The sequence below is a fragment of the Harmonia axyridis genome, chromosome 7 (assembly GCF_914767665.1).
Source record: "Harmonia axyridis chromosome 7, icHarAxyr1.1, whole genome shotgun sequence".
NCBI lineage: Eukaryota > Metazoa > Arthropoda > Insecta > Coleoptera > Coccinellidae > Harmonia > Harmonia axyridis.
Genome location: NC_059507.1, coordinates 943,895 through 963,376, shown reverse-complemented (window position 1 = coordinate 963,376; position 19,482 = coordinate 943,895). Strand labels below are relative to the sequence as shown.

The following is a 19,482-nucleotide window of genomic DNA, read 5'->3' as shown; positions in this document are numbered from 1 at the left end:
AAAGCATAGAAATAATCAGATTAACGGAAAGACACTGCTCTTGTTATAGAAAGCTATATTTTTCTGTGCTCATCAACAGTTTAAACCATAGAAATATTGAGACTCTTATAGGTGAAGAAACGTTTTTGGCCATTTTCTATTATTTATATTGATACGAATCATACGATGTTATATATTTTTGAAATCAGGAAAAATTAAGCTTTCAAAAAATGGCACAAAAAGCTAGTGTTCCCATTTAAAAAACATAACTTTGGGTCATAACTTCGTAATCAAAAACCCTTTTGAAAATACGAGCACACCACTGGATTCTACGTAAAAAAGTGTCTGTATAATGTTTTAATTTCAGAGCTCTATCATCAGTATTAGCGGAGATATAAATGTTTTTCGATATCGCCATTTTTCCAACTTTCGCTTATATCTCGAAAACAAAAGTAGGTGACCAAAAATGAATACTACCCTTGTTAGTTTCTCAGAAAAAGAGACCGAGAATAGGGTATCAGATTTTGTCTATCTCTTCAGGTTTGAAAGTTGTAGTGCTAAAACATCGAAATTTGCCCACCCTGCACATAATTTTTCATTTTATCCGCCTCGACCATATTCCAAGCCTTGACTAGACTAGATAGACGAAGTCATAGACAGCTTGGCGACACATTACGCCAATCCAGAATGCTTTTATAAGTTTATTTACGTTCCGAGTTGGGCTGGGTAGAGGATAAATGCTTTATTTATTTCTGCGGGCCACACGAGATTTTTGGCTCCGTTGCGAAAGGCATCCGCAAGATATTCCGATCGGTATTTTGTTTTTGGGAGTTGCGTTGCCAAGGAGATGGAACTTTTATATCGATAGACATTCCTGAGATAAAGAAAATTCCTCTGTTCGAGAGGCATATCGGTTGTATACAAATCAATGCCTTCCAATGAAAGATAACGACATACTTCAGATAAATCGGCATGAACTGTGTCATCGGTTCGCTGTTTTATTGGCATTTTCGCCGAATAACGTACCAACACGAAAATAAATCAACCCAAAACTCGAAAGATTTCAAAAAGAGCTCCATATCTCATGCCAGAGGATTCAGCATATATTCGGCTTTCGTATCGGTAGCAGAAACAGTGTAAAACTGTTAAATAAATAGCTATTAGGTTCTGGAAATGTTCTTGGAATGTTTGCCATTCAGTTCGTAGACAAATCCAACAAAATAAAGAACATAAAAATAAAAAAAGAAACTATACCAACTTTATTTTATTTGATCCTACACTGCGCCACAACGTAGAGGTATTAAAGATGTAAATTCATACGTTTTAGAAAATTTCAACAATTAAATAAGTACTTCAACCTCAAAAACTAAGAAAATAACAAACATAAGGCGAGAATCAAAAATAAAGGGTGTATTTTTTCGAGGTATATAACTTTAAGTTGGCATTACTTTTCAAGACGGCGAACGATTTAACAGCTGTCAAGTGATTTATTCTCAGTTTGGTTTGGCAATTCATCATGAATAGACTCACGCCTGAACAACGCTTGTAAATAGTGCAATTTTATTTCGAAAATAATGGTTCTGTGCGGAATAAGTATCGCGCACTACGTCCATTAGCGATGAAGCGCACTTCTGGTTGAATGGCTACGTCAACAAACAAAACTGCCGCATTTGGAGTGGAGCTAATCCTCAAGTGTATGTCGAAACACCGTTACATCCAGAAAAACTGGCTGTTTGGTGCGCTTTATGGGCTGGTGGAATCATTGGTCCGTACTTCTTCAAAAACGATGATGGCCAGAACGTTACAGTCAATGGTGATCGGTATACAGCCATGATTACTAACTTTTTCATTCCTGAATTGAACAACCATGATGTCCAGGAGCTGTGGTTCCAACAAGACGGCGCAACATGTCACACAGCTCGTGCCACAATCGATTTATTGAAAGACACGTTTGGTTACCGCCTAATTTCACGTTTTGGACCTGTGAATTGGCCTCCAAGATCTTGTGATCTAACACCGTTAGACTACTTTCTGTGGGGCTATGTAAAGTCATTGGTCTATGCGGATAAGCCACAAACCCTTGACCATTTGGAAGACAACATTCGCCGTGTTATTGCCGATATACGGCCACAAACGTTGGAAAAAGTCATCGAAAATTGGACGTCCAGATTGGACTACATCCGAGCCAGCCGTGGCGGTCATATGCCAGAAATCATATTTAAAATGTAATGCCACAAGATTATCTTGCGGATAAATAAAATTCATTTCAATCGAATAATCCATCGTTGTTTTATTGCAATTTAAAGTTCTATAGCTCTAAAAAAAAACACCCTTTACAACGTTAAACAAATAAGATGTTTCGTCAATCCTTGACCTTGGAATATTATAACTCAAAAACCTGCAATAATTATGAAAAATACATATACCAACCTAAAGGATGAATACTTCACAGTTTTCTAATAGTTAAGTTCAATAAATCTACTCATTTCTTTGAACTACACTTACAAGGCAAGTTTCCAGAGGAACTTATCTAACTAAGAATGCGGAAGTTCCATTTTCCCAACAAGAAGAGATCATTCAGAAAACCTATTCTTCCTTTCGCCGACACGAATAAAATCCAGCCACACTATTACGAAAACAGAAATTAATATGTATATTCTTGTCTGCCTCAAGAATTGCATGCCGTCTCAGATATTTGCTGATCTCAAAATAACTTCGCACAAATTCAACATTTGAGAACGTTGAGTAACTTCCTAGGAATATTCGACAAAAAAATAAAGACGATGCATTACGCAAATGCCATATCTCAACAGAAAGTTTAAATGGTACATAAAATGTATAAATAATACATAAAGTAGTTGTACTCTCGTATATTTAGAAACAACGAACCATGAAATATTACATTTTCCCAGAACTGTGCATATTTTCTGAACGGTGGCAGCACATTACATTATAATTTTTAGCAATTGTAATTGAAAGAGGCAAAATAAACAACGTTTAGAGTATGTTTTACAGTTTTGGGAATTTGGTATATTTGTTAGGGTTGAATATCAACGATTTGACAGTTATAGGTTAGGCCAGCTGTTAAAAATCGAATAAGGTCATTTGACCGCCAATAACATAGGAATTCTAAGAATTCGGGATTCCAAGTCAGAAGGAATTCGTGATAAATTTAGCTCAGTCCCAGTTCTGGAATGAGATTTGAACGTTGTACATAGACTTAGTCCAAGAACTACATATTCTAATTCTCATACATGTAAAGTGAACAAATTCCCAAGAATTAGTCTGTATGAGTTGATTGATATGTTGAATGTTATTGAAAGCAATGAACCTACCTGTCTCTAGGATCTATCCAAGTTGTTTTCTTCGAAATATGGTCTATGAAATAGATTTTGCCATCGTAATCCTGGCCATAGTCCCAACCTTCTGGTAAAGGTATCTCACCGTTCCGTTTTCGAGGCATTATCCGTTAAAAAATTCATATAAACCCACTTTAACTAACACACACAACACAGAACACTAAATGCACAGCCATGTTGAATACCATATTATCATGAGCAGTTCCATAGGTGACGTCACTGTTTTAACCAATCGAATACCGTAGCCAGAGGAATGGAATGCGACTGACTGAAGTACGAAGCTAGTAAGACGTGAGTGAACCACAGCAAATGCGGGGCCAGAGACGGATTATCATCTAATGTTTGTTCATTTGATCAATTAGTCAGATCCGGACTCGCGGTCATTATCTAATGCAGCAACAGCCCATAGAATAGGGTTGTTAACGCGATTTAGAATCGAAATTCTTGATCTTTATCCATCAATTGTGATTGGATATGGAGATGATGTGATGACCATAGAGGTTCCTCAGGTACAAACATAGAGAATTAGTTCAGAAAGAGATAAATAATAGACAGGTGAATAGATTTGAGGAGGGTTTGTTTGCACCACGTCCTTATGGTCTATTGTGTCGCCCATCAAAGTTATTCTTGCCATTAGTCATGGTAGTTTACAGCTCGCCCTCTAGTTCCAGCGTTCTAATGAACTCCGGTATCTGGGATGGCTTCAAAGAGGTTCATTCTCACTTCTAAAGGGTGCAATTTGACATAAAGGGTGTTTTTTTTAGAGCTATAGAACTCTAAATTGCAATAAAATAACGATGGATTATTCGATTGACACGAATTTTATTTATCCGCAAGATAATCTTGTGGCATTACATTTTGAATATGATTTCTGGCATTTGACCTCCACGGCTCGAATGTAGTCCAATCTGGATGTCCAATTTTCGATGAATTTTTCCAACATTTGTGGACGTATATCGACAATAACACGGCGAATGTTGTCTTCCAAATGGTCAAGGGTTTGTGGCTTATCCGCATAGACCAATGACTTTACATAGCCCCACAGAAAGTAGTCTAGCGGTGTTAAATCACAAGATCTTGGAGGCCAATTCACAGGTCCAAAACGTGAAATTAGGCGGTCACCAAACGTGTCTTTCAATAAATCGATTGTGGCACGAGCTGTGTGACATGTTGCGCCGTCTTGTTGGAACCACAGCTTCTGGACATCATAGTTGTTCAATTCAGGAATGAAAAAGTTGGTAATCATGGCTCTATACCGATCACCATTGACTGTAACGTTCTGGCCATCATCGTTTTTGAAGAAGTACGGACCAATGATTCCACCAGCCCATAAAGCGCACCAAACAGTCAGTTTTTCTGGATGTTACGGTGTTTCGACATACACTTGAGGATTAGCTCCACTCCAAATGCGGCAGTTTTGTTTGTTGGCGTAGCCATTCAACCAGAAGTGCGCTTCATCGCTAAATAAAATGGACGTAGTGCGCGATACTTATTCCGCACAGAACCATTATTTTCGAAATAAAATTGCACTATTTGCAAGCATTGTTCAGGCGTGAGTCTATTCATGATGAATTGCCAAACCAATCTGAGAATAAATCACTTGACAGCTGTTTAATCGGTCGCCATCTTGAACAGTAATGCCAACTTAACCTCGAAAAAAACACCCGTTACAAGTTTCTTGCCCAAAACATGTTTGCGTTGGCTAGCGATGTGAGGAGGTGTAGCATATTCTTGCTAAGATCCAGATGTTCTCTAGATCATGCAGTATCAAAATTTTGAATCGTTTTGGAATGATCCAACCCAGGAAGATTCCACCAGAGGGTTTATCTATAGGTTTTTGCCTTCTCCTGAAACTCTTTCTTATAGGTACATCTAACTATACCACAGAAAGGTTCTGGGCCAATGAAAGCAGTTTTGCATTCAGCTTACGCTCTCTTTGACTCAGGAGTGTAATAATAAATCTATATATCATCCGCTGTCACTGAACAACGCAAAATATCATGTTTATTCAGCTCTAATAGCGATGAGTTTGAAGTCAGCCTACCACTTTCTAAACGTTATTGTCGATGAAGCAGAGTCTCAATAACACTTACCAAGCCATTGACTTTCTTGTACAGTATTTCGCCCATCAAAAAGCAGTGTTTCATCCATACACGAAACTCGTTTGTATCCATTTTTCAAACAACAACAAATGTAGCATCACTTGACCTTCAATATCTCGATCGGGACTTAATCCTATGTTCTATGTGCGCAACACAACAAATTGTGAAATTGAAAAAATGTTTTGCTGGGACGATTCCAAATATTCCTTACCGCAAACTCAGCTCCTATAGTTTTCGAGTTATGTATTGTCGGAAAGGATGACCCCAGGTTCGAATCCCACCGCTGGATATTATTTTTATCGGCGATATTTTTATGCTTTTTCTTCTGGCAATATCGGCAATATTACAAGATTTTTGCACGCCAAAATCTACGAAAAATGTGCTATCCGTTTCCGAGATAAATGGCGCTATTCAAACTAAAAACTCACTCTGTAAGTGATGGCTTTGCTAACTATTGACTATTGATAGCTCACTCTCAAATAAACATCAAATATCATCGCAATGATTATAAATAATTCTCGAAGTTTATCTACCGTGAAAACCATTCCAATGAATATTGATATTACTCTTTATTAGAATTTGTTGGTTTCTTCCATAGAGTAATAATAGATAGAGGGAGTAAATGCAATTTTTACATGTTCCCAACATGGTAAGATTACGTTGTCGGATTGTGATATATTTTCAAATCCAAAACTTACTCTAACATTATGAATGTATATTAAACTTAATGAAATATATTCATTTGAGTGATTCCCGATTGAATATGCAGATTTGAATAATTGGAATCCGATATTTTTCCTAATTGTCGAATTCACAATATAAGGGGTTGTCCATTAATCACGTGATCTTTTTTTAGCATTTTTTAAACCCCCCTCCCCCATTGGTGATACGTAGTGAGGTTTAAGACCACCCCCCTCCCCCTTCTCAACATCACGTGTATTTTTAGTACCTACAACGAATTTTAAAATTTTCTGAATATTAACTCAATTTAAATACAGGTATAAACTATAATCTTTCTTCTGAAATTTAGGACCATAATAAAAATGTCTACACCAGGTTGCAAGTTTTTTTTGATTGCCATAACAATAATAATAAACGAAAAGTGTAATCATAGGAAAAACATGTATTGTACTAGTACATGAATATATTTAATGTAGTCAAGGTCACTACACGCCGCGCCGTGCCGCTTAATATTTGTTTAAAAATCGCGCGTTTGACGAAAAAATAAATACACGTGATATCTTACTACACCCCCCCTCCCCCTTGTGATATTTTCGTGATTTTTATCAAACCCCTCCCCCCCCTTTCAAGCCTCACGTGATTAATGGACAACCCCTAAGCAGAATATTTTTCATTTTCTATATCTACCTGCTGAAATCCAAGGTTTGGCAACTTTTGCTCTTCTAGTGTCATTTATTGTTTCACGTCGTTTGGCGCGCTTGAAGTTTGTTTTCTGAATTTCTGATATATTTAGGTATCTATTTCAATTTATTTTTAGTAAACATGAAACGTTGATTCACTATGGGGCATAAGAAGTGCTTTCTTTGTGGAGAAACTCACGAATTGAGTGAAATATCGTATCACTGATACGTTTTTTTTCCGCGCGCTTCATGTCAAATTTCATAGTTCATGTTGGGGACAAAATTTGCTTATTGAAAATGACATATGCTCGCTCTATCTATGTTTATTACTGTGAGGTTTCGCATTTTAAACAACAACGTATGTGGATAATGTTCTTTTTCCTTTTGTTTGGGTATCATTATTGACAAATTACAAAATAGTATATTGTGCAACAAGTCCAACTTTTCTCGCGAGTGTGGAAGTTTGTGGCACGAGCCTAAAAGGCCAGTGCCGCAAACACACGAGCGAGAAAAGGACTTTCTCCACATGTTGCACACTATACTTTTCCTACAACTGCACAAATTTCGATAATTCAAGTACTGGACTTGATTCAAATCAAAATGACCTTCGTTGACAGTATGTGCTAATTTATTGCGTTTCCATAGAAACGACTCAAAAACCCAATTTCATTGGTCTACCAAGGGAGGTGTGGGCAAAGTGCCGTGGGGAATAATATTTCCCACAGTATGCGCAATACATAGTTTTGCAATTGAGTAAACCATGCAGAATACGCTACTTTTAATAGCAGTTGTAGGAAAATTATGTTTTCCAAAAGCAGAAATACTGGATTATTATTCGATATTCCACCCTGGATAGGAATTAGCCATCGACAGAGCATTTTTTGCTCGTACGTTGGTTGCCCTGTCCAGCCACGACCTTGTGTTCACTTACACGCCCATCGGAGGAAGAAATGTCTAATAAATTCGTCACGAAATTCGCATTGTGAGGCAGTATTTAAAAAAAAATGCACGACGGAATCATAAGCGGTACGGAGCTAACAAACTGGCTGGAATGTGGTGGGATGAATCGGCCAGCATTCTGTTCGAATAGCGATTCAACTTATCGCCTCCAGGCGATATTAATTCAGCGTGACTTAGACCGACTTGGATTTTACATTTTCTCCCCGAATATTTCGATAGATAATCTGGCAACCTTTGAAACGGTAGTCTGCGCGCCGTTTGTTCACGCAGTTTTGAAATTAAATCGAGTTGCGTTTGGCAATCGGCTAGAACGAGAGGTAATCTACTAATCTAGTCGTAGTACCTCTCAAAAATGCTGCTACGTAAATGTTTAATATTATTTCCTTTATGCTAAATTCGACAATTAGGTAAAATATATCGGATTCCCAACATTCAAATTTGCATATTGAATCGGGAATCACTCAAATAAATATATTTCATTCAATATAATATACATTCATGATATAGTAAAATTGTGGATTTGAAAATATATCACAATCCCACAACGTAATCTAACCATGTTGGATACATGATGGACGTACTGATAAGTTTGATTTTCAGAGATTTTGTTGTTGAAGGATCTCAAGATATGGCCGATATTATTACATTGTTGTTAGATATTTCCCTTTTCCGGAATAATGATAAACTTTGTTATTTCAAATAGATAATCCTGTATATTTTTTGAAATCATTAAGAAATACTGAATATTTTTCATATAATGTTTCCTATTTACTTTATTTTCGCCGAAGTTAAAATAATACATTTAAATGTATTATTTTAACTTCGGCGACAATAAAGTAAATGTAGCTTAGCTATTAAATTTAAGTAATTTAAGATTATTCAATCATAGCCAGATGGCTATGAATAATCTTTAAATGTTTGTTTCATGTGAAAGGTTTTTACATTTGAGTAGTATAAAAATTAGCAATTCCAGATAACATACAATACAGCCATCTAAATGTATTATTTCAACTTGGGCAAATATAATGTAGTATATATAGTTATAACTCCGAATAACAAAACAAAAATAAAAGGATCATTATCCAAATGTGTTGTTGCCGAAAATACGATACATCTGCATAAACGAAGAAATTCTAACAAAGAGTAATTATTATATGAACGTTTTCCACAGTAGAGACTTTGGCAATTATTATAGTTTCAGAATAATCAATTTTTGTAAATTTCATCCAAGATTTGAAATCGGGTTCAAACCCAGCAGAATGTTATTGATTATTTTCTGGTCTAAATGAAGATATAGTATTCGATTATAATAAACCACTACGTTTTAGCAATAACTTCATCAAAGTTTAATGGTAATTTCAGTTATACTATCAAAAAAATTGTATTAAAATGATAAACCACTATGATTTTCAATGTCAAGTGTGCCCCTATATAGGCTGATCAAATTTTTGAAGAACTCAAATTAGGACTCATTGATACTTCCAAAATGATTATTAAATTAGGTAGTTTCAATTCAACTTATCATTATTTATTTATCACAAGTCAACAATATCACTTAATAACAGTTTTGTTTTATTTTATTATAGAAGGTTTCTATCTTCTCACCTAGTCCAAACAAGGATTCACATTTTTGTTATACCTGAAAAAGGAGAACATATTAATAATGAATACAATTTCCTAGAACTTATATTTTAAACATATAGAATTTACAAAATATATTACATCTGTAAAATATTATAGTTCATTTCTTGGATAATAAATATTAATAACCACATGAGAATATGAAAATTAAAAGAATATACCATTATTCAGTTTTAGTAGAATGGTACTTGGCCACGGCTTCTTGAGCTTTGGAGAGTTTGATATTTGATTCAACTTTGGCACGAAGATCTTCTTCAATTGCTTTATTCAACGTCTTTGTCACCATTTGTTTTAATTTATTCGCTTCTGTTTTATCCTTTTTGGATTTGACTGGACAGTTCTTTTTTTTGGTAATTGCTGCTCCCTTTTTTTTGGTCTTCTTAATATCACTGGGCAACTTCGCTTTAACTTTCATTTTACCTTGAGCCATTTTGAAATATTTTCTTATGCTTTTAAAACAGAACGAATCAAATTAAATCACAAATAGAAGAGTAGAATCAAATTTTTATATTTATCACGAGAACCATAAGTTTGGTTAGGTTTTAGACATAAATGTATGTTACTGATTTACATTGATATCAATGGCCTGAGTCACCGGTTAAATGATTAAATTCTATTTTATTATAAATATAAAACATATTATTACGTGAATATAAAATAAATGAGGAAATCGATTACTAAGATTAAATAATTTTTGTGAAAATAGTATACTCTTGAATTAATAATATCAAATTTGACTTTTCGAATTTTCGATGGTGTTGACTTGAGAGAGTGAGGTTAGGAAAACAAAATTTTAAATTTCCTGTCTTATTAGATTTTATTCAACAAAGAATGAATAGTTCTAAATTTTAAAATAAAACCAAGAACAGTTACTAAAATTAACTTTTCCTCTTTAAAAAATAAAGATGTCCTCAGGTTTTTCATTTGGGGCTAAGTAAGTAGAAAACAATTACTTCATTTTGTAATGATTTCTCTACATATTTAATGATTTAACAGGACTTCAGCCCCTTCTTTTGGAGGAAATAATACTCTCAGTTTCGGAGGACAACAACCAGCAAACAATCAGTTCAGTTTTGGTTCTAACACTCAACAACCAGCTGCTGGTTTTCCACTAGCATTAAATTTGAGCAAACCGACAAATGCAGTAGCTCCTCAACCCACAGGATTCGGTTTAGCTGCACCCAATGTAACAGTTACAACTTCAGGTTTGTACTCAATAGCGTTAGATTATTGCAGATGTGACAATGAAAGAGATGCTTAAATGTTTAAAATTTTTATCAGCATTATCATTTGGAGGTGCTCCAGCTTCTTCTGTAGCTGCAACTCCTGGTTTGAATTTTGGAGGAAATGCAAATACTTCTGGATTTTCATTTGGGGCTCCAGCATCAAGTGGTATTGGGCAGACAGCCCCTGCTGCAAGTGCTTTGAGTTTTGGTGGACTTACAACTGCAACTCCTAGTTTGGGAGCTCCTTCAACAGCAACACCTAATTTTGGGTTAGTCTCAACAGCTCCTACTACTGCTTCAACTGGTTTGAGTACAGGATTCACGTTAGGAGGTGCAACAAGTACAGCTGGTAATATACACTACAATTAAAAAAAAAAAATTTTGATTTATTAGGATATTTTTGATATAGAACATCCATTATCCATTGTATCTTGTTTTTGCAAGTTTTTAAATATTTTTAGATATTGTCTCGGGTGGTAATAAACAACATTCATTAGAACTTGTCAAAAATGATATGAAATGGATGTGTTTAAAGATCTGCTATATATTAAAATAAGCGTTGCTCTTTCAGCTCCAACACTAGGTGGAATTTCTAGTGCAGCATCTACCCCTGGATTCAGCTTTGGAACCAAAGCAACTGCCGGTTCTACAACATCGGCACCTTCTACTTCATTTGGTACGACTGCTACAACTGCACCAACTTTAAATTTTGGATTGTCCACCAACACATCAACGGGTGGCTTGAACTTTGGGACGTCCACAGCATCATCAGGTGCCTTGAACTTTGGAACATCAACAGCAACAACAGGTGGCCTGAACTTTGGGACATCGGCAGCACCAACAAGTTTCAGTAAGGTTTTGAATTCCTTTAATCCAAAAATGATTCTCTTAAGAGGGAACACCACCACGTGGCTGTGCTGTGTTGCCAGAACGATTAAATGAGTTAGGAATATTACAATAGTTCCAACTGACCAGCCACATGATGGTGTTCCCTCTTAATATTATTGTGTAGTTGGATACAAGAGCCGGTTTTCTTCCAACGAATATTTTCATAGGTTTATCTAATCCGACGAGCAGTGCAGCCCCAGTTAAAGTTGGCCTGGGAGGAATTCAAACATCAACATCCTCTACTTTAGGAACGGCAGCAGCTAAAGAAGTACCACCTAAAGAGCAACAAGTACCGAACGAAATACAACAAGATATCGAGAATTTCAAAAACTACATCAAACAACAAAAAATATACAGCTCAGACGTCTCTAGATGTTGCGTCAAAGATTTTCGAAGTGTTGAAGCCCAAATAGGAGTGCTCAACAATGTTATAAAAGAAATAGAATCGCAGTTGGAGAGGAATAGAAGTTTGGCGGAAAAGCTCAAATACGATACTGCTCAGGGCTTACAACTATTGGAGATGGCGCAAAGAACACAGGACACCCCCGCTGGACTGCAGTATGAAAATCAGGCCCCCATGAATTTCTTCCTGAACTTGGCGGACAAATTCGAAAAAGAAATGCACGCCTTGAAAATTCAAATCGAGAACACTGATAAATATGTCAAGAATTTCGGCCAACCAGCTACTCTCACTTCACAAGGTTTGTGAATTTAGGTTTTTTTTTACTTGTGTTTTTCAAATTTTTATCAGATATTAGGAGCTTTTGCTTGCTTGTTCAAATCGGTATAAGTTCTTTTTTGCAAAATTTTCCATTCAATTCTCAATTAACCTGTAAAGTGGTGTGAAATGATATGATACTTTCAAAATCATGTCATTTATTTATTTGCTTTCCTTGAGGAAGCGAATAGGACATAATAATTCTTTATAATGTAGTCCTTTCAAGAATTATTGACATTTTTTTATTTCAATGGAATATTTCCCTAAAAATTGTTCAGTAATTTCTGCATTGGAAAATGTTGGTTGGCAGAACTGTTTTCTGTATCACAATTTTAACAGATAAAAGATACATCTGTGACAGTAGAGTTGCTAGTACCAACATATAATAATGAAATATAACCATGAAATCTGAGATTCTCGCACGATTTTGTTCTACAAGTTACAACGGATTTGCTATAGAATTAGAGAAAAATGTTTTTCCCAATAAATTAGAGAAATTAATTAAAGCATGTTTGGATGGAAAATTAGATTTTTACATATTTGCCATTAACTAACCTTTAGAATTTTTTCCAGATTTATCTTTAGGTATGAAGCGACTCCATGATACCTTTGTGGCATTAGCTGGTAGGCTTCAATCGGTACATACACAAGTAGAATCTCAGAAAGAACTGTTCATCAATTTGAGAAAACAAATTGCCAACGATTTCACTAATCCTTTTGAATCGTTGGATAAGAAACTCAACCCTCATCAGTCGGTTTCAACTTCAATGAATCCCAGTCCTCCGAAAATTGCTTGTGGACCAACTCCCTTCAATCAAATTATAACCTCAAATTTTCCCATTATGAGTCAACAAAATGTGGGCACTCCTTATCCAGGAATGGGAAATACTACTGGTAAGCATTCACAACTTATTATCTTGAAAGTAACAGAAAATTTCTATATCGGGTGTCCCAAACTCGATGGCCTATTAGACGTTTCTGGAAAACTAATCATAATTTTGAGCTGAAAATTTGCATATTGGGGTTTGAGACAATGATCTTTCTCCCTTAAATATTTTCAGATCTCTACAACTTCCGGTTATACCGGAAACAGACTACTACTTCCTTATTTCAAATGGCACACCCAGTATATTATTGCATCATTAGATAGCTTTTTTGATGGCAATTTTGGCAATATGCCATACCTTGGGTAAAAATTCAACGGTTCATGAGTTATTGGGATTCTTATGAAAAAAAAGGTGGCGATGAGGACTCACATTTTTTTGAATATTTCAGCAGAAAAAGCCTTTCTCGAGAAAAATTTGTTTTGTTTCGTTTACGCAAATACGTAGTATTATAAGACTGTTTTCGGCTTGGACGAAAAATGTACAGGGTGTTTATAAGAGGATCATGAACTTGGACAACTCAAATTCATCAAAACTCAAGATTTTCAAATTAGAACCTATATTTTTTATTATTTCAGTCGATTCTACGTACAAAAATAGTGGGGGTTTCTTCAGCAAACCCTATACCTAAAATGAATACTTCAAGAGTTATCGGGGAAGAACTTCAAATAAGGAAAAACCGCTATTTATAACTGTGGGAATAACTGTCTGTTACTTCCGTAAAACACGGAAAGAAACTAGAATTCGATGTTTTCATCACTAAATTTGACATATCAAGAATTGTAATGAATTATTCGTAATTAAAAATTGTATTGGTTTATAGATTTCTCAACAATACCAACGAAAAATTAATTGAAATTCATGAAATGTAAAATTTAGTTATCCAAACATCGAATTTTATTTTCTTTTTGTGTTTTACGGAAGTAACAGACAGTTATTCCCACAGTTATAAATAGCGGTTTTTCCTCATTTGAAGTTCTTCCCCGATAACTCTTGAAGTATTCATTTTAGGTATAGGGTTTGCTGAAGTAACCCCCACTATTTTCGTACGTAGAATCGACTGAAATAATAAAAAATATAGGTTCTAATTTGAAAATCTTGAGTTTTGATGAATTTGAGTTGTCCAAGTTCATGATCCTCTTATAAACACCCTGTACATTTTTGGTCCAAGCCGAAAACAGTCTTATAATACTACGTATTTGCGTAAACGAAACAAAACAAATTTTTCTCGAGAAAGGCTTTTTCTGCTGAAATATTCAAAAAAATGTGAGTCCTCATCGCCACCTTTTTTTTCATAAGAATCCCAATAACTCATGAACCGTTGAATTTTTACCCAAGGTATGGCATATTGCCATCAAAAAAGCTATCTAATGATGCAATAATATACTGGGTGTGCCATTTGAAATAAGGAAGTAGTAGTCTGTTTCCGGTATAACCGGAAGTTGTAGAGATCTGAAAATATTTAAGGGAGAAAGATCATTGTCTCAAACCCCAATATGCAAATTTTAAGCTCAAAATTATGATTAGTTTTCTAGAAACGTCTAATAGGCCATCGAGTTTGGGACACCCGATATAAAGAATTTTCCAATAAGAGATTTCATTTTGAATAGCATCTGAACAGCTGTCACTTTTGAAACTGTCATATTTTGACATTTGACAAGGAAAACTACGCCATTAAAAATGGCACGATACATACACGCTTCAAAAACGCTGTGGAATTGTTAAAATTTGTTACAATATATTAAAATGCTATTTCCATTATTCAATAATCAGAGAAAATATTTGCATGCCTTTATTATTATTTCAAATTGTCTTTTTCAGGATTTGGTGCATCAAATGTATCTAATTTATTTGGTAACAGTAGTTTCAACCAAACGAATCCAAACATGCAGAACTCAACATTCAGCTTTCAAAATTCATCTTTGCAATCGAACTTTCAATTACAAAAACCCCCTACAGGAAACAAAAGAGGAAAGCAATAGTGAATTAAGACTAGTTAGGATATTTTATTCATTACACTTTTTTTTTCTAGAAATGTACAAAATATTTTAAATTAAGAAAACTTTGGATATATGTATTTTAAAAACTTGTATACACGGGAAAATGTGACACGATTTTTTTAACTGCATTCGATAAAACTATTGTTATAATGACAGAAATAAAATCTACATTGAATATTCAACAAAATGATTGTACTTCAAAATCTGATTTTTTTTCTTTATCACCATTGGCAAAAAGATCTATCAAGTTTATCAACAATTACAAGAAAATATACATATTAAGTTATAATAAAATATATTAAAATCAAATGGCCCCCACCTGCAAAACTGGAATGAGAATTTGAAGAGCATCTTGAATATAGGAGCTACTATTGGCTGCCTGTAAAAAAAATTGATATTAATTTAGTTCTCTTCCCGTTACTTGAAAATTTACCTCAAAAAATACATTGGTAATCAGGCCACTGACTTCTTTATTATTTGCAACTTTACCATTAAGTTTTTCACAGAATTTTGCAGCTACTATTCCTATTAGAGAGATGAGTGTTGCTGTTATCCTAAAAATTATACGAAATAAAAAAAAACATCTCAAATTATCTTATACGTGATATAGAACATTTTTGAGAGTGCGTGATAATTAAAAAATAGAGGTGATAACAGAGATTTTATCTCTAACATAGCTGACAGAGATTCCATAATATTAATTGACAGTAGACCTCAGGATGGTTGATCTTTTAAAGGTTATGTGACGTTGACACATATGTCAATTTGCATGATAGAGGTTAATGCCAGTTTGACAGACATAATGTAATTTCAATAGAAATATGCAATTTTGACAGAACTGCAAGCTACAGATGAAGTTTAGACGTTATTTCAAAGATTTACTATTAGAAAAGATACTCTCAAATGAAATCATTTGTGAATAAGGTATATACATACTGTACTAAACAATCAGCTTCGGCAGCAGTACTTCTACGATCTTTTATCAATAAAAGTTCCCCAGCTTTATGGAACTGCTCCATAGCCGTTGAAGTCATCTCTGCCAAAGTCTCAATAGCCTGTTGATGCACCTCTTTTTCATCGCAAACTTCCAAATCAAGAGTACCAAGCCAAATTTCAGTCTCTTCCCAATTGGTTACCAACTTGTCGTAGTTTATCTGAATGCCCAACTCCGCTACAGCCTTTCTTAACTTATCTTTGATTTCTTCGATGCTTATTTGTTCTTCCTCTTCTTCGTCCGGCAATTCACAGAGCTCTTTGATCTGGTCCATTGTTTCGGAAAATTCAGTGAACTCATCGCCACTCATCGAGCTCTGGATATTTTTCAGTTTAATTTCGCATTGTTTCGATAATAATTCTAATGCTTCTAAATGCACTAAGCCATGATGGTCGTCGAACAGAGTTTCGTAATTTTTCCATTTTTTTATTGAAGTTTGTTCAGAAGTTTTCTGCCCATTTTCAGCCCTTTCTTTCGCTTCTCTGAGAATTTGCGAGAGGACAGGTTTTTCTTGGTCTATTTTAAGAAACGCCCTTTTTTTCTTCAAACCGGGATCTCCTTCTTGGAGAACTTCCATAGTCTTTTTACCTATACTTTCGAGAGTATCTAACCCACCACTAATTACTTTTGTACCTAAAATATTTTTCAATAAGAAAAATTTCCTCAAACCAACCAACACAATAATATTTTATACCTGTGTTCTCCACTAACTTCACCAAATTTCCTAAACCGAAACTTCCATAAGAATTCTCTGTAGATGCATTTTCTTGTTCTCCTTTGTTTCCCGCAAAATTTTCTGTGTTATTTCTCTGATCTCTGTTTCTTTTCTCTTCCCGTTCAATTCTGGCCAGTTCTTCTGGATCAACTGCACCTATTCCGGATTCGATTACATTCGTTATCTGGTTAGTTATGGAAGAGACACTCTGTGTAGCAGATGAGAGAACTGACACTCCCCAATTGCTCCAACTTGACCAACTATCCGATTCATTATTATGTTTCTCTTCACCCAACCTTTTACTTGCGTTATCAACTGATGGACTTTGATGAACTGAAAGAATTTGATAATGATATAAAATATTAAAAAAATTATTTTGAACAACCTAAATTACCAATTATAAAGTAATTATGATAAAAATTCTTCATACTGGGCTTGTAACTTTATGACATGCAATTTTTATGGAATTAACCTACATTAGCACCTTATATTAGAGATTTGAAAGAAATATATCCAACAGCCAAAATTATAAATCCACTTACACTCATTTTTACTGTCTACCTTGGCTTCTGCTTCCCAGTCCAATTCGTCATCACCCCACAAGTTTTCCTCTTCTATTTGGAGATTTTCAGTTGCAACAACCATTTTCTTCACTTCACAATCCTCTTTTGGGTTTTCAACTGCTTTTGATACTTTTTTTTCTGGAGATGCCTCAAACTCTACAAGCTTTTTTGTGATTTTATTACCTAGTTTAGGTTTAATGTTAACTTCATTACTTTTAGTTTCTTTATTCCTACTTTTCTCTATTGGTTTATCATTACTATTTCCAGATGAATGTTCCGCTTCATGATTGAAAATATCTGTTGCTTCAAATTTTTGTATGTGACTAGAAGTAGAACTATGACTATCTATATTTACATTTTTAACATTCGAAAGAGATAAGTCTTCAGATTTCTGTTTATGGCTTAAGGAATCATGAGTGTCTATTTCTTTATTTTTAATTTTCATACAATCCACAATTTTTGGAATTTCCCAAGAGGCATCTGATTTATCAATATTTTGGGACTGATTGAATTTAGAACTGCTTTTCAGGTTCAATTTTTCATCTTCGCCTTTCAATACTTTATCGTTACTCTCTTTATTCCCAATTATTTTAATTTCATGTTTTTTTTCTTTTACTTCTTCGTCAGTTTGAATATCTTCATCAGCACTTTCGAAATATTCACTATCTGAATTATCCATTATGATACATATAACTAATACTCATAACAAAAACATGTTGATTATACAAGTGTAGATATACTTAATTGTTTTATCGATGTGAATCTACGTCCAGATTTGTACTGTTTTGAATTACTTTAGGGAATAGAATTTCTAAGAAATGGATTAAGATAATCAGAGGAATTTCAATTGCTGATCAAATATCAATCTTGCTCATATTGACAATTCTGTCTTGTTGGCCATTCAACAGCTGATGTTGACGTTTTCGAAAAGGCTAAAGAATATTTGATACAGTCCATTCAGGAATTATTGACATCGAAGTAGGCCATGAACGTCTAGTCGCGGCTTTATTTCTGGTTACAAAAATATCACTAAAAATTGCTATGGTTCATCATAGAAATAACCAGTTTAAATTATTTTCATAATTTTTGTATCCGAAAGATCCTGAATTTTCGAAATTACGATTATTACGAAGGGACGCATACAGTCATGATTCCATAAATTGAAATTCAGATTATATAACGTAAAAATATAGTGAAATGCTATATCATTTCAAGGAAATCCAATGAAGAGATATCTATTCATCGCCCATGAAAGATCCCATTGAAGATCATTAAAATATGCATATTCCTTTTCACCAAAGGCTCTTCAAAAATTGTTGCATTCTTGATGGACACTGGATACCAACCTGCTTGCAAAATTCTTATCAAATAACTCTTATGGATCATTTTAACTGTGGTGTCTCAACTGGTGAAGAAAACAGAAAAAACTGGTTGATAAATTTAAATAGTGTAGCTTAGTGAATGGAAGAGCCATATCATAATAAGACAGAAATAAAATTCAAAGAATCCATTTAGTATATGAAAAATTTTGACATCACAGTTGTACTGTAACTTTCAAAATTGGAACCAATTTATCAGCCGATGTGTAAATTACTTTCTAAAGTCACTATTTATTGAAACTGTTCATAACATGAATGATTGATTAAACTTGTATGAGAAATATAGGTACTATTTGTACTCAAGTTTTCTGTTTTTTATTGAAATGCTTTTATACTAGTTTCTGTTAAATTACATAAATTATTTTGCCCATAACAGCTTTAACTCACTCACTAAAAGCATTTTTGCATGAAATCATTTTTAATTTGTGAATTTCAAAATTTTATTGCATTCTATTATTATCTTCAAGTGGGTAAGAGGTGAAGAAATTCTTGGAAGTTACTCTTCTGAATATATTTTTTGATTAAATACTCAGTAAAAATTCTATAATTGGAATTTATTAGATTTTTGGATTACTCATTGAAGAACAAAAAACAGATATAACAATGCTTAATTTCAATATAGAATATAAATAAACTATAGATGCAATGCCAAGACTTTGTTTAGCAATCCAATTATAAAATAATTCTCTCTTCATAGATTTATATAATCCTCA

General features: G+C 34.3%; 3 protein-coding genes and 1 long non-coding RNA gene across 4 annotated transcripts in view; 1 reads left to right on the top strand and 3 right to left on the bottom strand.

Annotated features, from left to right (window-relative positions):
* The window catches only part of LOC123683869 (protein kibra), a 62,423-nt gene extending 58,793 nt beyond the window's left edge, over positions 1–3,630 (bottom strand). The window contains exon 1 of the mRNA XM_045622832.1: positions 3,315–3,630. Coding sequence (XP_045478788.1) covers positions 3,315–3,442 — 128 coding nt within the window. The 5' untranslated portion in view covers positions 3,443–3,630. The remainder of the gene's footprint in view (positions 1–3,314) is intronic.
* A 5,643-nt stretch (positions 3,631–9,273) lies between these two features.
* On the bottom strand, positions 9,274–10,061 carry LOC123683868. The gene is made up of 2 exons (XR_006748059.1): positions 9,564–10,061; positions 9,274–9,400 (listed from the first exon to the last, which is right to left on the bottom strand). It is a non-coding gene; the product is annotated as an uncharacterized LOC123683868 (long non-coding RNA).
* A 97-nt stretch (positions 10,062–10,158) lies between these two features.
* Positions 10,159–15,317, top strand: LOC123683866 (nuclear pore complex protein Nup58). The gene is made up of 7 exons (XM_045622829.1): positions 10,159–10,336; positions 10,399–10,607; positions 10,684–10,977; positions 11,200–11,478; positions 11,684–12,217; positions 12,808–13,128; positions 14,940–15,317. Exons 1-7 carry the CDS (start codon positions 10,308–10,310, stop codon positions 15,098–15,100), a joined length of 1,827 nt encoding a protein of 608 aa, XP_045478785.1. The 5' UTR covers positions 10,159–10,307; the 3' UTR covers positions 15,101–15,317.
* Positions 15,105–18,304, bottom strand: LOC123683865 (protein FAM114A2). Its single transcript, XM_045622828.1, has 5 exons — positions 17,370–18,304; positions 16,807–17,160; positions 16,055–16,745; positions 15,552–15,672; positions 15,105–15,497 (listed from the first exon to the last, which is right to left on the bottom strand). The coding sequence occupies exons 1-5, from the start codon at positions 18,067–18,069 to the stop codon at positions 15,423–15,425; spliced, it is 1,941 nt and encodes a 646-aa protein (XP_045478784.1). The 5' UTR covers positions 18,070–18,304; the 3' UTR covers positions 15,105–15,422.
* Positions 18,305–19,482: the final 1,178 nt, after the last annotated feature.